The 20,720-nt window shown below is 37.9% G+C and overlaps 1 protein-coding gene across 10 annotated transcripts in view; it reads left to right on the top strand.

Moving 5' to 3' along the window:
* eps15l1a (epidermal growth factor receptor pathway substrate 15-like 1a) overlaps positions 1–20,155 on the top strand; it is a 32,633-nt gene extending 12,478 nt beyond the window's left edge. For 3 of the 10 annotated variants that reach the window (XM_047806877.1, XM_047806858.1, XM_047806865.1), the window contains 14 exons: positions 582–602; positions 961–1,046; positions 2,382–2,454; positions 2,926–3,087; positions 3,170–3,367; positions 3,925–4,089; positions 4,221–4,326; positions 4,685–4,735; positions 5,393–5,529; positions 8,500–8,560; positions 9,425–9,510; positions 9,749–9,842; positions 13,052–13,257; positions 17,323–20,155. In XM_047806877.1, coding sequence (XP_047662833.1) covers positions 582–602; positions 961–1,046; positions 2,382–2,454; positions 2,926–3,087; positions 3,170–3,367; positions 3,925–4,089; positions 4,221–4,326; positions 4,685–4,735; positions 5,393–5,529; positions 8,500–8,560; positions 9,425–9,510; positions 9,749–9,842; positions 13,052–13,257; positions 17,323–17,469 — 1,593 coding nt within the window. In that variant the 3' untranslated portion in view covers positions 17,470–20,155. Of the gene's footprint in view, positions 1–581; positions 603–960; positions 1,047–2,381; positions 2,455–2,925; positions 3,088–3,169; positions 3,368–3,924; positions 4,090–4,220; positions 4,327–4,684; positions 4,736–5,392; positions 5,530–7,773; positions 7,941–8,499; positions 8,561–9,424; positions 9,511–9,748; positions 9,843–13,051; positions 13,258–17,322 lie in introns of those variants that run through there. The other 7 variants (XM_047806859.1, XM_047806881.1, XM_027158954.2 and 4 more) reach the window with 7 other exon arrangements.
* Positions 20,156–20,720: the final 565 nt, after the last annotated feature.

Genomic DNA, 20,720 nt, shown 5'->3' with positions numbered 1-20,720 from the left:
TTTAATGGATTTTTTAGATGTATTATGGTGCCCGAACCCGTATGACTTTGAAAGGTGACCGCGAACATTTTGTTTACTATAGCTGCAGCGCGAACCGTTGACTCTGACAGTGAATGAGAGAATGAGACGAAGCGAAAGCACAGGCCATAGTGTGACATCCGTTAACCAATAGTGTAAACATGGATGACGTCACGGGTTTTTATTTAAAAGAAAGAACGTAGCCTTCGTTTGTATGTAGGCCTAGGCAAGAGTAAAAAAAGGTTGGTCGGTCTTAACGCAAATTTACAACCGGCAAGTCGGTCGGAAAAAAATTGAGTTGGTCGGGTTACAGCAAACACGAATATTTTTAAGGATGGCCCCAGTCAGTAAACACCACAGCATTGTGCTTTAATGTGGCAGACAACATTCAGGTAGTGTTTAATACTTATGGTCCAGAAACACTGGTAGTCAGTTATTTTTCTTAAAAAAAACCCAAAAAAAAACAAATTAAACAGAAGGAGAATGCAGCTCATTAAACATTTTTCTTTTTTTTCTTTTCTTTTTTTATATTTAATGCTGCTGATGTGTCTTTCTTATATCAGACAATAATGTACAACTCCTGGGTATGTAAAATGTACCAAAAAAGAAATCAGCAAATGCTTTTAGCAGCAGTGTTGTGTTAAAAAGCATTTGTGCTGTGAGTGGTGATGTGTGTTGTAGAAAACATGGAGGTGAACCCTAAGCACCTTGTCTCTTTTCTCTTCTCTTCTCTTCTCTTCTCTTCTCTTCTCTTTTCTTCTCTTCTCTTCTCTTCTCCTCTCCTGGTGGTTTCATGTGTGGTGTTTTGCCCTCCTGCTTGTTAGGTGCTGTGGTGTTGCCTTCCTTTTGAAGGCTGTAAGACTAAGAGGTGTGTGTGGTGTGTGTGGTGTGTGTGTGTGTGTGTGTGTGTGTGTGTGTGTGTGTGTGTGTACTCCTCTGTAGGACAGCTCCAGTTCTGTGGGATCTGGCGAATTTACAGGAATCAAAGAGCTGGATGATCTGAGTCAGGAGATTTCTCAGCTGCAGAGGTATCTTTCTGTTATGAGAAAAGGGTTTATGTTTATTTTTTTCCATGTGGCATGTGTTATTTTTGGCAGAGTTGAGGCATAAGTGCAAAATTATCGCATTTCTACAAATAAACAGTGAAGGGGTAAAGGATTTGCTCAAGAGCCCAGCAGTGGCCACTTGGTGGTCCTGGGATCTGAACTCAAACCCTTCTGATCAGACCAGCATCTCAACCATTGAGCTACCATTTACCATATTCAAACAAGCCACAATTAAATGAATGCTGCATGAATGAACCTGACGTTATCCATGTTTCATTTTCTTTTTGACAACAAAGCATGTGTAGACAACATTCTCGTAATTACCACTTCCGAACTGATTTTCTATTCTAGCTTGCTGTTGAGTTCTATCACTAACCGGCTTTCCTGTTATAGTTAGCGACTGAAGTTTACAAACCTCTCATGTCACCTTCATACTCACTGAAAGCTCTGTTTTGTGTACCAGTTATGTTGATTGTCTCGATTAGCACATACATTTGAATGAATGACCACAGAGTGCCAACAGTGACGATGACGGCAGAATTTTTAATGGAAGTCAGTGCTTGTCCGTGCATTTAATCCCTATTAATGAAAATGCTAATCATATTTGTCTGACTTGGAAATCTGCAAGACAGGAAAGTTTCAGCTCTGATGTGCCATCTAGTGGATGTCACCTTTTAAGTCACCCAGATATACACAAGATGCACAAGCATGAATGTGAATACACACACGCACACACACACACACACACACACACACACACACACACACACACAAACATCACTTATAAATATTCTTTACAGTTAGCCATATTCTCTAACCCTGGCATGATTTTATTTTTTTATTTTATTTTTTTTTATCACATCTGCTTTATAGACCTGATAAATCAATGGAAGGAAATATTTCATAGATTATTATTCACTTGTGGTAAAGCATACAGTCCTTAGCTGTAATCTGGGATTAAAAAAGTTGGCTGGTCAAGACTGGGGGTCACAGAAATCACTAGGCTTGCAGCTGTTTACATTACGGAATAAAAAAATTTTTTGTCTGTGAATATTCCTTAAAACGTAAGCCTCATCGTGTCCTCTCTCCATCTCAGGTAAACCTCTTTCTCTCTCAGCTCTTTGGCTTTGAGTTGCTGTGACACTGTTTGCTGATGGAGGAGACATCAGCAAACAGTGTCACAGCAACTCAAAGCCAAAGAGCTGAGAGAGAAAGAGGTTTACCTGAGATGGAGAGAGGACACGATGAGGTGTGTCCCCCCCCCACACACACACAGTTTAATCTTGTGTTTTGTTGTTCATCTCTTTGTGTTATCAGGGAGAAATACACACTGGAGCAAGACATCAGGGAGGCAGAGGAAGCCATCAGACACAAAACTACTGAGGTTCAGGTGTGGTGACATGTCAACACGTATGAAGCTGCTTTGGTCCTGGTGACTTTGAATGCTGCAGAATGTACTAGAATGATGTGCACGGTGTTCTTTAAAAAAAATGTATAGATTTTTCTTTTTATGTCACTTAAAGTATATATAGTACATCTTTAAAGTATACCACCAGGTTCACTCAAAGTTTATACAACAGTGAAGTACAATAACTCGTTACTTTTTAAAATGTAGCAGTTTTTATTTCTTTTTTTTTAATATGAATTGATTACATTAAAAAAGGAATTAATCATTGCTTAATTTGTGACCACAAATTTATATTGAACAGCAATTTCAGTTAGATTTATACATTATTTATTATACTTGTGATCATGCTAGCACTGTCAACTTCAACTGCTTTAGTAACTTTATTAATATTTGGGGTTTGTAAATCTTTTCCGAGGACACTGGACTTGATTTACTTTGGGTCCTTATAATCAGGAAATGCAGAATGATCTGGACAGAGAAACATGCAGTCTGCAGGAGTTAGAGGCCCAGAAACAGGACGCTCAGGATCGACTGGACGAGATGGATCAGCAGAAAGCCAAGCTGGAGGACATGCTCAATGAAGTACGACAGAAGTGCCAGGAAGAGTCCCAAATGGTGAGGGCAACATGAACAAGAGTTCATTTGACATGAGTGCAATGTTTAAAAGAAAAGAAGTTTGATTTTTGTGTGTGTTCAGATCTCCTCGCTTCAGAGTCAGATCCATTGTCAGGAGTCAGACCTGCTGAACCAGGAGGAGGAGCTGAGTCGGGCTAAAGCGGACTTAACCCGGCTACAGCAGGAGGAAAGTCAGTTGGAGCAGAGTCTGCAGGCCGGAAAGATCCAGCTCGAGACCATCATCAAGTCCCTGAAGGCCACGCAAGACGAGATCAACCAGGTCACAGCTGTGGAGCTTTTAACTCCTCTGCATCATAAGTCTCATAGTATTGAGTCAGGGATTTCATCATGAAGCTGTTTCACCAGTAATGTAAAAGGAAATATAGTAAAATATATAGTATTTATTATAGTAACATTCGTTGTAGTAAAAAGACACTGCCGAAAAATATTTCTTTTATTTCCAATGAACGAATGAAGAAATATCGACCAGTTTGTTGTTGATTACCTAAGCTAGCTTGTAACCTTGATTTTCTTATTCTTAGTAGAAAACATTAGACAAATGATGGAACTCTGGGGATCAGGTTGTTTGCCACAGTTAAAGGGAGACTTCACATTACATATCAGTAAACAGCTTAAAATATACACGTTATGTTTAGTTACATGTGTAGTCATGTGTAGGTGTTCTCATTGTACTGCAGTCCACTAGAGGGCGATGTGTCCACACTTAGCCATCAGTGTTCACGATAGAAGTAATATGTTGTGAATGTAGACTAATATTGTTTCGCAAGTGTATTTGTTGTCTATATGTTCCAGTTATGTTTGTGTTTTGTGCTGTAGGCTCGCAGCAAGCTCTCTCAGATTCAGGACAATCAGCACGAGATTAGCAAAAGCATTGAGCAGTACAGCAGTGCTCTGAACGGTACACATGGAGGCAGCATGACTAACCTAGCTGACATGAGCGAGGGGTTTCCCGACAAGGAGAACGGGGGCTTTGGTGTCATGGTATAACCTTCATATTGTTTCTCATATTCTTTTCATAATATTTCATATTATTAAAATGATGTTGAATTAACTACGTAACTATACATTTTATTTATAGTCATTGTGTTGTTTTTGTGTGTGTGTGTGTGCAGGACGACCCATTTAAAGTGAAGGCTAGTGTGTTCAGCACGAACTCTCAGGAGATGCACACAGACCCCTTTCAGTCTGAAGACCCTTTCAAATCTGACCCTTTCAAAGGTTCTGCTCATATCCTCATTTCTCTTTCTCTCTCTTCTTTCTGTCTTTGTCACTCTGTCTCTCTCTGTCTGTCTTGTTTCTCTATCTCTCTCTTTCTCTCTCTCTCTCTCTCTCTCTCTCTCTCTCTCTCTCTCTCTCTCTCTCTCTCTCGGTGTGTGTGAGAGTGTGTGTTTGTAAACATTTGTTAAACCCTTGTCCTTCACAAGTCTGAGTCTGTCTCTGAGCTGAAATGATTGTTTTTGTTACTTGGATGTGAGACATCATGTGACTAGTCTTTGAGGTCTGGCTTGCGCTGGCATATAAATTCCTCTCTCCTATTTTTCCTTCTTCTTTCTGTCCGTGCTCACTTTCTGTCTAGGTGATCCCTTCCAGAATGATCCTTTTGCCAAGCAGCCTCCCACAGCAACAGGTATCTGCTCTGTCCTAATGCATGATGGGAAACAGTCTGGTCTTGCATTGAGATTTGCATGGATTGCAGCATCATGTTGGGTTGCAGTGGCACACTTCTCTCTTTCTCATATTCAGCTTTCAGTTCTCCAACTCTCATACTATATCGAGGTCATTTGGAAAGTGTACAGTGGGCTTGTTTTAAAGGTGTGGCATCATAATGAGGTTGTGTAAGAAATGAATGTGCACACAATGTAGTTTACAGTTAAGCTGCCAATAAAATATTGTTACAAATAATCATAAAGAAAATATAGGAATAATAAAAAAAAAAAGAACAAAACATTTGGCCTTCAATCCGATAAATAAAATCTCGGGCATACTCCAAACATATACTGATAAGACTGATATATATTAATAGAATCTATATAATATTAGTATATGTAATTAAAGGAGAATATTAGAACTGTAATAAAAAAACATAAAATATTAGAATTTAGAAAAGACTAAAATATTAAATACAGTAAAATGCACTTTCTAATAATTACAGTGCCTATATCGTCTTATATAATCCGACAAAAGGAACTTTTTTAAAGAAATTAAGTAGAATCTGTGGTACTGAACTGGTTGATGCCTAATACTGTATCTCTTTATGAAAACTTTCTCCTCTCTTCCCACACAGATCCATTTGGCGGAGATCCATTCAAAGAGACCGACCCATTTAAGTCCATGTCAGAAGACTTCTTCAAGAGACCGGCCAAAGCTGATCCCTTCACCAGCTCGGACCCTTTCAGTAAAAGTGCTACACTTCCTGTAAAGGTAACCATGCAGCCAGACAAGGGGTACAATACGGCGGGCTATATATATCATAAGTGAGTCAAAAATATCCTCACAGCATTTTAGGACAGGAAGATGTTTGTCATGAGAGGCACGCCTTTTTATACACTTAGTGGTAGACGTTCTGAATGCTGAAAACAAAAAGAAACTCCGCAGAATGCTCAATCTGGTGTGTTTTGGATTCAAGCCACATGAAAATAGTTGAACTCCCAACAGTCCTTTATCACTAAAGTTAGTAGCACTGTAGATTGCTAGAATCATCTTGTGTGTGTGTGTGGTTTGTGTGGGGGTTTTTTGTTTTTGTTTTTTTGGCACCAATTGCCTTTGGCAAAAAGGAGTTGCCTACCCTCCCCGCTTGTAACTGTTCTTAATGGCTTTAGATTTTTTATTTTTTTTAAATTCTGTTTTGGATGATAGTCAAGATTTGGATCAACAATAAGTCACAGTTAAGGAAAAGTCACTACGTTCAGTCATTATGCTCACTTCTGTCATACAGCCAATAAAAAGTCTACCCGAGGCTATAAACTGCTAATTCTTTTTAACAACAAGCAGCTGATGTATGTTGAAGAGTCACAGCTTATGTGGACATTATGCCAGATTCTCACCCAGATTGATTTCATTTGAATCCGCCTCATAATGTTGCCATCATTTTCAGTTAAGAACAAGTGACTTCTGATGTTAGTTATCAGTGTAAACTCCCATTTATATGTTTTAAACCTTGACCAACCTTCGCCATGCACTTTGACAAATGTCTGTTCTGTGTTGCCAAACACACTGGGCTACAAAATGAGAACAAAAATAGCATATTGCAATTATATTGCTACATTATATGATTGCGATATTCCTTTGCTGGGAAAAAAGGCTTGTGATGTGATTTTTGTGTGTAATCATTTTAGACAATAAAAATAGAAAACAAATACTTTTGATTAGGCAGACTAAACTACTGATGATGTAAGTTATATCTACTGTATGCACATTGTAACTGTTCAAGTTGGAAGCTTTTAACTTATTCACTTAATTTTATAAAGTAACTTTTCTATTTGTGAAATTAAATTGTAAGTCCCCGGGTGGTCCAGCAGCAGGATCCCGTGCTCTTATTGCCATGGCCAGGGTCAAATTCCTGGGCAGGGAGCAAACCCAGCCACTAAAGTGTTAACGCTCAGTGCCGGTCCCAAGCACAGATAAAAATGGGAGGGTTGCATCAGGAAGGGCATCCATCATAAAACTTGTGCCAAATCTAATATTCGGACCACCTAATCTGCAGTGGTGTTCCCAAACAGGGAGCAGCCAAAAGAAGAAGAAAAAATCAATTTGCACCATTAAATTGCAAGATGTTTATGTGGATTTTTATGCTACTAATGTGTATGGAACAAAAGACTGGAACAAAAAGACTGTTTTCAGCTGATTATAAAGTTATTGCTGTGTATATATATTCTATAATGATTACATAGTTTGGGTTAATAATTGCGTCTCCCAGGAGTAAACATAATCATTATTATTGTTGCAATTAGAGGTGGACAATTAGATATCGGACAACTTGGAACCAGACTTTTAAACAGTACAAACAACCGGTGGGTAAAAATGGGTTAATATTTATTATCTAATCAAAATTACCGATAATTGAATAGATTAACATTGTCCATAACTGAGCATTTAAAAATATTCCTTCATTACATCATCCTTCTTGAATTAACGCTGGTCCTAACCCAGATTCCCACTTAAACTGAACACGTGGAAGGCTGACAGTTAGAACAGCTTTTGGTCATTCTTATTGTATGGATAAACTGTTCAGCCAGTCATACTCAATCCTGTCCTCCCTCAAAAACCCACTCTCCTTCAGAGCCATGAAGTGAACAGAAAACAATCATCAAACAGAGAACTGACCTCTCGCCCCCTGGTCACAGCATATTTGATTTCACTTCAGTGTGTGTCAAAAACAACAGAAACCAGAAGAGCTTATTTCCTCATGAAATCAATTGCCTCATAAATTTGAGGACCGTGACACCTACATTATTTTGACCAGTATTTGTCTCCGTGACTCTCTCCTTGTTGCAAACTGTTATGTTTTTTTTTTTTTTAACTTGCACTTAATTGCTTAGTATCCATTTCTGTTCACAGCTCTGCCAGCGTTTACAGTTTAATCATAGCATTTTACAGTTTAGAAAACAATTATGACTGTAGGCTCTTTCAATGGTGAAACACAAAGAATGTACATTCTTTCTATAGGTTTGGCTCACTGAACTGGCTGAGGAGAAAGAGGACTCAGAAAGCAGGCATGAGAGAGTGTGGATCTGTTTGTTTTTTGTTTAAACTCACTTTTCAGCATGGAAACGTCTCAACGTAAATAAACTCGAACTGAAATGAAACTGACCCACTCGAACCCTTCCAGCTCTGTAAGACTCCGTCTGAGTTCACAAACAGCACATAAAAAGTTCATACATACACACTGCTTTTTTACCCACTGCTTCTTCTAGACTCACCTCAAATAGCAAGTGGCACTCGACAATGTCACCACTGTTACCTTAATGTAGCTTGATTGAACCACTGGTGAATTAAATAGCATGGTGAAAAATCGTATTAGAGTATTTACGGTTTTTATGCATTGCAATGTAATATACTGAAGTTTGTGTTATGTAGGTGATTTGCTTTTTACCTCTTACATGAACTGAACTGCATAAACCTACATAAACTTGTGTTCATTTTAAATACAGAGTAAGCTAAATACACTCCGATTTGATTGTTTTTGCTGTTAGCACAGGGCCACACTGCCTGACACGTGCTATGTTTTTTTTTTTTGTTTTTTTTTTTTTTGTAAAATTGTGTGTTTATTATTACACTTTATCTCTGGGGTTCTATGTCCCTGTCTTTAATGTCTTACAGTGTGTGCTGTCTAAAAATACGTGTGCTTGGCCAATAATAATTTTTTTCACCCCTTCTGTTCTTTGTTTGTAGTCTCATAACTTCTCGAGCAACGACCCCTTCGCCTCCACCAGCCCCAAACACAAAGGCTCAGGTACAGCGTCTCTGCGGAGTCATCTCCCACTTCATCACACTGACATAACTGTTGTCAAGATTATATAAATTGTCATGAAATAAAAGTTGCTATCAAAGTAAATGACAGTTCTAGCTTTGAATCCATTTCAGCTCTTCTCTAAAAGTCTTAGTGTTGTGGCTCTTAAAAGGTTACTGGTTTCACACATATTAACCCCAGAGTCAATTCTGGTCCCCAAAACAGGGCTCTGAAAAGCTGTGAAGCAAGAAGATGCTGTGAAATGAGTTCCCATGCTCAGCATTCTGACTGCTTGCTCTCGAGTGTTCTGCCAATTTTAAAAAGGATGTGACATTCCTCTGCTGTTTCAGTAAACATGTTCTGTTACACTGTTTTTACAGCGATGCCAGGAAGTGCATGGCTGTGTTTTTTATTTGTAGTGGTTAGAAGACAAAAAAAAAAAGAATGACAATGATTATGCATATATATATATGCAAGAGAAGAATGTTACATGAATGCAAGAAGCAGACAGAAATGTTGCAGTGAGACTTTCTGTAACCTTTGACAAGACAATCAAACTGTAGTAGAAAGTTTGTTAGATATTTAGGTCTGAAAAAGTCTTAAAAAGAATGTTCATTTGTATGTATATATGTGTGTACTTATGTGTCTGTGTGTGTGTGTGTGTGTGTGTGTGTGTGTGTGTGTGTGTATATATATATATATGTGTGTGTGTGTATATATACACACACACACACACACACACACACACACACACATATATATATATATATATATATATATATATATATATATATATATATATATATATATATATATATATATATATATATATAAAATTAAAATGATTACAATTTTTCCCCCTTTCAGACCCCTTTGGGACTCTGGACCCTTTTGGCAGCAGCTCATTTGGCAGCAACAACAGTGGCTTTGCTGATTTCAGTCAGATGTCGAAGGTAAGTTCAAAGGGTGAATTCTCGATTCTGATTAGTTAGATGGTGTTTGTTTATTTTCTTTAACAGTAGCTCTGACAGTTCTACAAGCTCTCAAGGAGATACATTAAAAAAACAAAATTTGTTCGGTGTCTGTTTTCCAGTCCCTCTCAAACTTAGATTATTCCTTCGTACATGTGTGATTGAACATCCTCTTGATGTGTCAGTCTGACCTCATGTCCATGTCTGTGATTTCATACAGCAGACCTTCTCTGAGGACCCCTTCGACCAAAACCAGGACACTCCAGCTCTCCCACCCAAGAAGACCATACCGCCTCGGCCCAAGCCTCCCAGCGGTAGGTTTACGTGTTAGTGGCGAACACCAGGTCACACAGGTCACACAGTGCTTACACTATTCATTCTTAGGTCTCCGTGTGTGTTTCATGTGACTCGCTTAGCAGCAAACCTGCCCACATGTTTCACACTCAGTTTCACAGTTTATCAAGATGAAGATTAATCACTCTTTTTTTTTTCTTTTCTTCCCTGAGGTAAACAGGAACTGAAGGGTTAGAATAGATCCGTATTGGGTTTTTTTAACTCATCTTGCCTTACTTCTTACAAAATAATAATTTAAAAGACTGTAAATGAAAAACTGCATGTACATCTCTTATAGTGGGTAGGATGTTTTTTCTTCAGTTCAACTTTTTGTATTGAATTCCTCTCTTTCATTTAGGGAGCAATGGATGGTGTTTGAATACATGGGAGTGCCTCATTTTGACCTACTTAACACTGTTATAAATTCACACTCAAAATTACACCATGAATTCTGTGAGAATTTGGAGTGACTGACAGTTGTGTTTGTGTTTTTGGACTCTGATCTGAACCGATTAGCTGAAAGGCTTCATACCAACCCGCTTAGTCTCGCAATAGTTTCACACAATTTAACTCGATTCTCTTTGCTTGAAAGCTTCAGCCTCGCTTGCTGGTATGATCAACTTGACTTGGCTATCACTAGGCACATCTGTAGTGAACATCAGTAAATTTATTAGGGACGCTACTGAAATTTTTCAGCCAAAAAAATGACCTAAATGATTACAAGGGTTTTGCAGTAAACACCAGCATTTTTTTTTCCTAAAATAAGAAATAGAATCCGCATACACGCGCGCACACACACACACACACACACACAAGCATACACACACACATGCACATGCACACACATGCGCACACACACACATGCACACACGCACATTTTATGCTGTGTATTTTACTATATGAGAGGTTTTTTTTACTATATGTAGAAAGCTACATTTTTTTCCCGCAGAATCAGCATAGCTCACTCAAGCAGTGAAACTTTTATTGAATTATTTTTAGCTCTTCCTACAGATGTTTTTATTTGTTCCTAAATGTTATTTATTGTGAATGTGTTTAAGAGGTTAGATGTAGAGGTTTAGTTGGTATATTAAAGGGGGTATGGTTACAAACTTGAGCGCCTCACGTCAACTGCGGTTTGCCTGCAATGGCAGCATAATGCTGATCTCCACGCCCTTCCCCACTTCCTCTCTCTCTCTCTCTCTCTCTCTCTCTCTCTCTCTCTCTCTCTCTCTCTCTCTCTCTCTCTCTCTCTCTCTCTTTATCTCTCCTTTCTCTCTCTCTCTTTCTCTGTGTGTGTGTGTGTGTGTGTCGGTGTTTTTTCTTTTTCTTGTTTAAAATGTTTCTCACATCTAAAACTCTCTCACATCTAATTATACTATTATATATTATCACAACATTATCCACGTTTTGTCTAATTAAGATTATTTGCCATTTTATATCCTACCTTTTTTCCCTATATTATTTTACACTGAATTTTTTTTGTTAAAACAATGAAACTGCAGACAGGTTGTGTTGGTGACTGGAAACATTCCCGTTATGTTAAAGGTTTTTGAGTCTTATATTCACATACTCTTCTATTGTAGGTGTGAATGGAGCAATGATGAGCACTGGTTGTGTTTTCGCTGGGTTTGAGCTGTCAGGGTGGAGCTCGAAGTTGTGGTTTTGCTATTCCGTTTACAGAAAGAGAGAAACTGATTGCTGGTCTAATATAAATAACAGCCCAGTTCACATTGTGGTTAACACCTTTAAGGGGAACCAAGAACCAGTTTAAAGTTCTCATGAGAGATGCTATGCCAGTTGTACACACCCCCACGAAAAAGTGTTACACGTAAGCATTTTTAGTGTGTTTTGGCTTTATGTAATTGACAAACATCAGCGTTTTACATTTTTTGTTACATGCAAGTTTTAATAATAAATGGTATGATGGCTAAAAATATGTAATATAAATGATATTGTTATTATATAACAATAATAATGTTATTATAATTTAGTTCAGTTGGTTTTGTGTTATGCCATTGTACTGGAAGTTTAAGTGGCATTATTGGCACACCACAAGTGTGACTGAAAGGGCTGTGGGATTTTGGGGTGGGTGTTTAATCTTTTGAAGAGGCTTTGTGTTAGTCATAAAGGCATGCATGTGTCTGGTAATCAGTACATTTTATAAATATTATCGCAAGCACTTCCCCAGTTCAGTTTTTGGAGCAGAAACAGTCTTCTCCTGACTCAAAACAAGCGTAAGTCTTGATCAGGGTGTGGCACAGTTTTAACAGTTCATAACTCGGAGTCAGAAAGGAAATGTAAATAACATGCAGCTCCTGAACAGTAAAGCAGCGTCATGGTTACAGTATAAGCTCACATCCATTACCTACAGGGTATTTTTGTAAAACGGCAAAATGTTGTTCTGTGTAGCACCAGGGTCCTGGAGACTGCGTTAGCTATATATGGTTGAAATGGCGATAAAAGCTACTTGACTTGATATTTCACAGCAGTATGAATTGGAATTAGCATACAAAGATAAACCAACACTGGCATCCAATGTAATATGACAGAAAGCAAACATGTAAAAGGATCAGATCAGAGACCTGGCAGCTGAGAATAAGGTCTGAGTGCTTGTCAGGAAGCCCATGAAGGGTTTAAAATAAAAATCAAAGAATCTGAAATTGGAAGTCATGAGATTCTTGCTTTAAGTGCTGTTAGTAAACAGTGTACACTGTCCGTGCTAATCATGCAGTTGTTGTAAGCTTAAAGAAGGAGCATCTGTAAAGAAAAGCGGAGCCAAAAAAACAAGAGAACCGGCTAAAAACAAACAGTTTTTAGGTTAATTTGTGGTAAACAGTGCATGTTGTTTTGTGTTTTTGAGAGCTGCTGTGTATGATAAAGTTCGGTACATGCTGAGAGTAGCAGTGTAATGCAAGATGAAACACAGCTAAAGCATACAGTACAGAGGGACAGGAGTAAAATGTTTGTGGAGTCAGCATTGAGGTAACCGCCGGATCACATGCTTTGACTAACTGTGACTTCACTAAACCCCTACTCATGGTCTGACCAACAAACTTCCCATCCTCTTTACTGCTCAGTTATGATCGTCCTGGTGTACTGTACACGAAGCTGCTGCTGTTGGTGGATGTGACTCACATTTTGTCTAATGCTTATAAATGAAAAAAATATTTTTATGTTTTAACTCTTCCAGGTAAAAGCACTCCAACTAACCTATCCGGATCTGTGGATTCAGCCAAGTCGAGCGATCCCTTCCAGCCCTTTGGCTCAGACGCTAATGACCCCTTTCAGAATAAAAAGGGCCCCAGCGACCCGTTTAGTGGCAAAGATCCGTTTGCTCCATCTGCTTCAAGTAAAGCCACTAAAGATTCTTCCTTGGGTTTTGCAGACTTCAGCTCTGTAAGTTGAGCTTAGTGATACTACTCTTCTTGTCCAGTCCACCTTTTTTTTTTTCTTTATTGTTTTTTATTTTCGTTGTTCCCTCAAACATTCTCTCTGCTTTCTAGTGAGGTTTCTGGAACAGACCACACCATTTGGCTTCTGTAGCTCTCAGTCTATGCTGTTGCCTCATGCTGGCTTCTCTCCATCTCTACTGCCATTACTCTTTGAGATTAACCAACTTCGTGAAATGATGTAGAACGTTGAGAGAGGGGAAAATCCCCAGCAAAGAGTTTATGCTGATACTGATTCATATGGCACTTTGACAAAAAGGTCACTACTTCCACCCTTCCAGGGGCAAAAATGCCACTTTTTTTGCGATGAAAAATCACGATGAGAAATCTCCTAATATATTAGTTTTATTCTTAAATAAAACTCATCAGCATGTTTCACCTTAACTAGGTACAAGCCAGAGGAACAAGATTTTTCTATAAATGATTTTATATTTATATATATATATATATATATATATATATATATATATATATATATATATATATATATATATATATATATATATATTTACAGTACTTTACCTTTCTATGTTTGGTGTTAGTTTTATTAGCAAAAAAAGAAATTCCATTTATCCTCAGACATCAAAGACACAATCATGAGAACGTCCATGAAATAGCCTCGCTTATTTTTACTCTCTCTCTCGATAAAATTAAAAAAAGATTATAAATAAGACGGTCGTAATCTTGAGAAATTGCAAAGCAGAACTGGAAAAAAAAAAGTGCTGACACTTGACACTCCTCCCAGGAAATTTTGTTGTTGATTTATATCACAGTATCATAATTCACAATTTAACGTGACTGTTGTAGTAAATGAACCTTCTGAACAATAAGAATCCAGGTTTCCAACACTGCAATATAGCCTGATAGCCAGTGTTGCTGAATGGTGAGCTGGCACATGATCAAGGCAAGCATAGCATTAAAACATTGTTTTAATGATCTGTTTAATATCAGCATCAGGTTTCGGACCCATGGCATGCAGAGAAAAAGCCACTGTTGGACCGTTAGCATGGCTTTTTTTTTTCCCCCTCACATTTAATTTAAGTTGCTTTGGATAAAAGTGTCTTCCAGATGTTTTTTCCAACATAAATGGTTATCATTCTCATAGTTATAGTTAAACATGACTGTTCTGAGACAGGACAGGAAGTGAAAAGGTTGCATGTAGGTTTATTGGGGCCGAGGGTTGTTAATGGTTTGGGTTACTGGCAGTAGGGGGCTTTTGGAGGTGCTTCCATGGTGACTGGTTGACAGGAAGGAGCAGTATCACTACTCAGCTCTCAGCCTGGAGATTTCTCAGCATGGGATTTGTTTGTGCATTCATTATTTATAACTCATCTCTAATCATCTCTCTCAGCTGTCATTCTCCTGTCTTTGTGCTGCCTTTGTGCTTTGTGCATGCAATGAGGACATGGGCTATGCTAAATATATATATATATATATATATATATATATATATATATATATATATATATATATATATATATATATATATTAATATAAAATCATTCCATTATTTTTAAATAATAATAATATTAATAATATCGGTCACCTCTGCCAGAAAGTGCCTTTAATGTTCTTTGAGACTTTATGTGAAGAATAAAGGGTGGCAGGGTGAAGCAAACTTGCATTTACCACATAGACGTTGATTATTTTCGTGTAACAGCACATCGCAGTGTTATTCCTCTTACATCACAACAATCTGAGAGTAATTCAGTTAGTTAGATTAATTTATTAAAGTACATTATATTTTGTTTTGTATTCATTTATAGTTTGATGCATTATTGACAGAGAGCAATAGCTGCTCCTTCACTAACCTCGTTCTTTTCTTTCTTTTTGCATGTTAATAAGACTTGGACATTGGAGACTTCTTTAAAATGTAAATTCTGTAAACTTCCCCTCACACATGAATGAAACTGGGGAAGTAACTATAAAATCAATAAGGTATTAGAAGAGCACAGTAAAATGTACCTGTAATACAGAGCTACACTGCTGTGAGAGCTGCTGTTATGTGAAATTAATCAAACAGTATACAGATTTGATCAGCTCTGTAGTGCAATGCTATTTTTTTCACACCTTTGTGCAGTGGTGACCTTGTTCTCACCAGTGCCACTATCTTTTTTCCCCTTGTCATGTGCATGTTGTTCTCATGTCCATCCTGTTTGATCAGTTTCTGTTCTCAAAGACAATGGAAATTGTGCGTTTCGGAGCCTCACATTTTGAAATTGGTGCATGTTTCATTTTCCTATTTGAGTTTATTGCTTTTAAAAATCCTTATTTTAAGACCATTGTGTGTTCTTAGTGTTAGTGGTCTGTTCATCCTGCCTTATGTCTGTGTGCAAGTCACTCAGTCTTCTGTGACACGTGTTCTCAAAAACAAATTTGTGTGTGATCTAATTTTTACTTGCAGGGAGTGGAAAAAAGAAGGTAAGATCATCAGAAAATTTGGTAGAAATGTAAAAAGTTATATGCATAAATATTCACCCCCCCCTTTACACTCTTCCAGCCGTAGAAGAACAGCCTTAAAGGGTATTACGTCCTGTATCTCACTAAGTGGAAATAGACCCTTATTATTGAAGTGATGGGAAAATACCAACATGATCTTCAGTTAAACAACATTAAGATTGTAGACGTTTTCACTCCCCATTTCTTTGAAACCTTTGGAATCACATAATGTGTTGATTGAGTCGAGCTGTATGCAATTAAAGTGTCACATGACCTCAATATTCATTCAGTGGTTTGGATATCGCAATCATCAGTCACACTACCATTAATGCCATTCTTAAATAGAAAGAATACAATACCACAACAACTCTGCCTAGAGGAGTCCATCTACTAAAAATCACTGGCTGGGTACAGAGAGGATTAGTCAGAGAAACAACCAATAGCTCAAACATAACCCTTCCTGTGATGCTACCACCACCACCATACTTCACAGTTCTGGAAAATTAAGAGTTAAAAAAAAAACACTTTGGAAATCTCACTGAACACTTCGACTGCCTAGAGGAGGCCAAAAAAGGCCAATACGGGTAAAGGGGGCATTAGTCAAAGAAGTGACCAAATTTATGAGCTATTTTTGTAGATTCATGATATAAAATCCTAGTCAAGTATATTTCCATTGCAGGCTATAACGCTATAAAATGTGGAAAGGTTCAAGTGGGGGTTGAATACTTACAAGCCCATATATTTATTAAGAAGGATGACCTTTAATAGATAATCAGTTATTCTGCATTGGCATTTTCCTGGTCTGGGGTTTGTTCAAAACACCTTTTTGTGTCAAAACATCCTTCACCTGTTTATCGTATTTTCTTTATTGGCTGTATTTTGATGGGAAGCTGAGATCATGTGACAATTGTGATGTTTTCTGCATCCACTGTATAGCTCAGAGGTGCAGATATTTATAGATCATCTGTTTCATTTGTGACTTAGGAGACAATACAAGTAGCAGTCTTATCAAGAACAGTAGGATGTGAAAGTCAAGAATAAGAGTTATTTTATTATTATTATTATTATCATTATTATTATTATTATTATTATTAATAAGTGAACTTTTGACCTGAGATTTCCCAAGTTTAGGGCTTGTGAGCCAATAGAAAACTAGATGGTGGGCTTGTGGTCAATCTGTTAAAAGAAGTGAAGGACTTGCTTATTATTAAGTAGCACTTCATATCTGGAATGCTTTCTTCTTGTTCCTTGCTGTACATCTAAGGGGAAAAATAGCCTTCTTGTCCTCTAATATTTGGTTATTGTGTTTTTCTTTCTCTCTGCCTTCTAGAACGTCCCCTTTTGTTAGTGTTATCACCTCTGCTAAAATCAATGACTTTTTATTGTATTGGAGAGCGATTTTAAAAATGTCGTGTTTTGGTGGTCAATGTTGACAGAAGGCCAAACATTTTTTTGTCTGTGTGTGTATTTTAGTTTAGTCTCATACAAATCTTTTTATATGTGCCAACTTGTTGAAACTGTCAGCACTGATCACAAGCTCCACTGTTTTTTCTTTCTTTCTCTCATACTCCAGTTTGGGAATGAGGCGCAGCAGATGGAGTGGGCCAAGCGCGAGAGCGAGCGAGCAGAGCGTGAGAGGCTGAAGAGACTCAGGCAGCAGGAGCAGGAGGACCTGGAACTGGCCATTGCACTCAGCAAAGCTGAGATGAACAACACCTGAACACCTGCTCTTCCATCTCGTATACCATCTTTACATCACTGCAGCAGAGGAAAGTGAGTGTGTGTGTGTGAGTGTGTGAGAGAGACTGAGAGAGTGATGGAGAGTGGTTGAGATGTGTGTAATTAGTTTTTAATGTCTTAAACGTTTTATTTTAATGTACTGACGGGGCAACCCATGTGTTATGTGAATGGGCTTGTTCATTCTACATGCACTGACTTAACCTGCACTACCCTGTGTGTGTGTGTGTGTGTGTGTGTGTGTGTGTGTGTGTGTGTGTGTGTGTGTGTGTGTGTGAGAGAGTGAGAGACAGAGCGAACTCTACTAGCCATATTGATTTTAAACAAGAAAAATACATTTCAACTTTACCCCAAAGACATGATTGGTGTCTCTCGTATGCATTTTTAGGGTTTTCTTTTTTCTTTTTTTTTTTCTTTTTTTTGTATGCTTGAGAAAATGTGCAGTCCAATGGAGCTAAAACAACACCCCAAACATGTGCTGTCAGAAGAAGAAGCTCATTGGCTGCTGAACTCCATGTTGGTAAAGTCATTACCTTTGTGTTAGAACATTCTCACAGACCCGAAGCATGTAAAGCCAGCCAGCCATATCAATGCTGCATCTCAGGGCAGCGTAATACACTGGGAAACTGCTGTCGGCCCTCTTCCACATAGATAAGCACTGTTTGTACAGACGTTAAAAACTGGCAAAGTTCTTGTATAAAAAAAGACACCAAACATTTCTAGACTACAAAGTATAAAATCGGGTAAATTAAACGCAAGACCATTCATGAAATTCTGTAATTTGCCTTCAAGACAAAACACTAAAACTAGAATGTTCATGATTTCTTAAGTTTTAGTCACTTCTCTATTTTCCTGTCATAGACACTGAGCTGAGCAGCCTGGTATGTGACTGGTGTCTAATATAATTATTGTTGGTCTGACACACACACGCACACACACACACACACAAAGCTCCAGTCTCTGCACAGGTTCAGATCGTCTTTGCCGATTCGGCTCTGCAACTTGTTAGTGTTCACGGACGCATGATGTATAAACCTTGACCCTGTGCAGGAGAGGCTGTGAAATAATCCACTCATATCATTTTCATTTTGTTTTAATTTGCTGCCGATAATTGAGACACCTGCCGTCCCCCCCCCCGCCCCCCCCAAATAAAGCTTATTTGTTCTCCATAAGTACAATCCACTAAAGATGGTGAGATGCAATGATATTTGTTCTGATCGTGTTCCAGACTCTGATTAGAAACAGCTTGTGAACAAATTCTGCTAACATTGCCAGTTCCCTGCTTTACCCTTTCAGTATTAATCAAGATGTTTCCTGAGTTCTTTTACTAAAACATTATTGTATTTTACTTGAACTGCCTGCCATGTTTAAACCTGTGGTTTTAATATTTTGAGTTGCTTGAAGTGAATTTGTTCTTGTTCAAACTTTCTCACCATGGACACATGGACTTTATAGACTTCCTCAAGCTGCGAACATTAACTGCTCACCCTTCAGCTGCAGTCCTCTCTGTTGGCCAGGGAAATGAACTTGGTTCAGGGACTAGCAGAGTTGGAATGAAGGTGCCGCTGATATTCAGTGTGCAATTTAGAATCACTTGCTAACTGTAACATAGCCTACTGAAAATCAAATATTTTTGGTTTGCTCTTGTAATACTCTTTTGCCAATCAGTGGTGTGATTTTAGTTTTTATTTTTTCCCTTCCTGTTATGAGTAGGCATGTGCAGAATATTGATCATGTTCTACACCAAATAAGGAGTGAAACATTGTGTTTTAGGCACATAATCATCATTTAGTTGGTGTGATGCAAAGATTATAATATTAGTTATAATACAGTTATAATATTTTACACCGGTAATGACTCCTATGAAAAGAGAGAACGACAAAAAAAAAAAAAAAAAAAAGGTTAAAAACATGTTTAAGACCATCAACCATCAGGTTCCCATGGACACTGTTACTATGGGAACAATTATGTATAAGAATGAGCACTTCAATATAAACCTGTGATTTATAACAGAGCTGCTGTTATAGAAAATTCATCAATGTTTTCTGATCGGTCAGAATTCATGGGCAGACAGCTGGAGCATGAGCACATGCCTACTCAGAAACACGCCACTTTTGTTTCAGCGTTAACAGTGTTACAGTTTTAGTCTGGATGAACTGTTTTTCTACATCCTGATAAACCTCCTTTGAATAGATTTATATCTGAAAATAAGTCTTGTTAAATTCTGTACAGACAGATGTTAGGTTCTGTTAATAGTTTACACCATCTTAAGCTCATTCACTTCCTCTTTTTTTTTTTTTGGGAGCTAAATAACACGAAGCCTCACATTTCATTAGATGCCCAGGCGTGCTGTACTTGTCTTCGTTACCTCCATTGTGCAATAGTTTGTATATTTTTATTTGTGTACTAAAATACCTGTAAACTCATTTTTAACTTTCTTATTTCTGTTTGGAAATGTGAGTGTTTTAAATGCCTGTTCATGTCAAAGCAGATGATCCACCGATCTTGCGCTGGTTGCGTTCTTTTTGGCCTGATTTATTCCCTCGCTTGTAGACATCCAACAAACCAAATTATTAATCACCATACTGAAATGCATTTAAAAACCATGAGTACATAATGAATATCACATATTATATTTGTCTTATTAAAAAAAAACTCCAAACATGTAACTGGAAGCATTTAAAAAACGATTACAGAAATGAAGTGTCACTAGAAAAGCTTGGATTTATTTGAAGATACCAATGCCTGCTATGTGGTCCTTTGTTTCACAGAATAAAATGTATACCATTTCAGGTAAATAAATGTGTCTTCTATGATTATTTGATATACTCTTTAGATTTGGGTGCCTAAATGGTGCCTAATATGGAGCAGGGATGTACCCTTTAAGTGGGTGATGATTCTGCATTTTATTGCACTCATGTCCCCTAATTGAATTGCGCCTTAGCTTCTAGAGAGAGTTATGACTCTGAGAAAATGAAAACGAAGCGCAGCTGCAGTATGAACCTGTGCCGGCGCTGGCTAACTCAAGCCATGTGAACTAACAGGAAATTCCAGGCTATGTTTTTTTATTTACTTGACATGTGTTGATGGTGGTGCAATGAAAATGGAGGAAAGGGGAGTCAGATATATTCGATTACCTGCCAAATTCTCTGTCTAATATTTACTTGCGCTGCATTCTTTTCTGCTTATTTGCCTCCTTTTTCCCGGAGGTCTTATTCACTGATTTCTAGAGAA

The sequence above is a fragment of the Tachysurus fulvidraco genome, chromosome 2 (assembly GCF_022655615.1).
Source record: "Tachysurus fulvidraco isolate hzauxx_2018 chromosome 2, HZAU_PFXX_2.0, whole genome shotgun sequence".
Lineage (NCBI taxonomy): Eukaryota > Metazoa > Chordata > Actinopteri > Siluriformes > Bagridae > Tachysurus > Tachysurus fulvidraco.
This window is presented reverse-complemented; position numbering and strand designations above follow the sequence as displayed.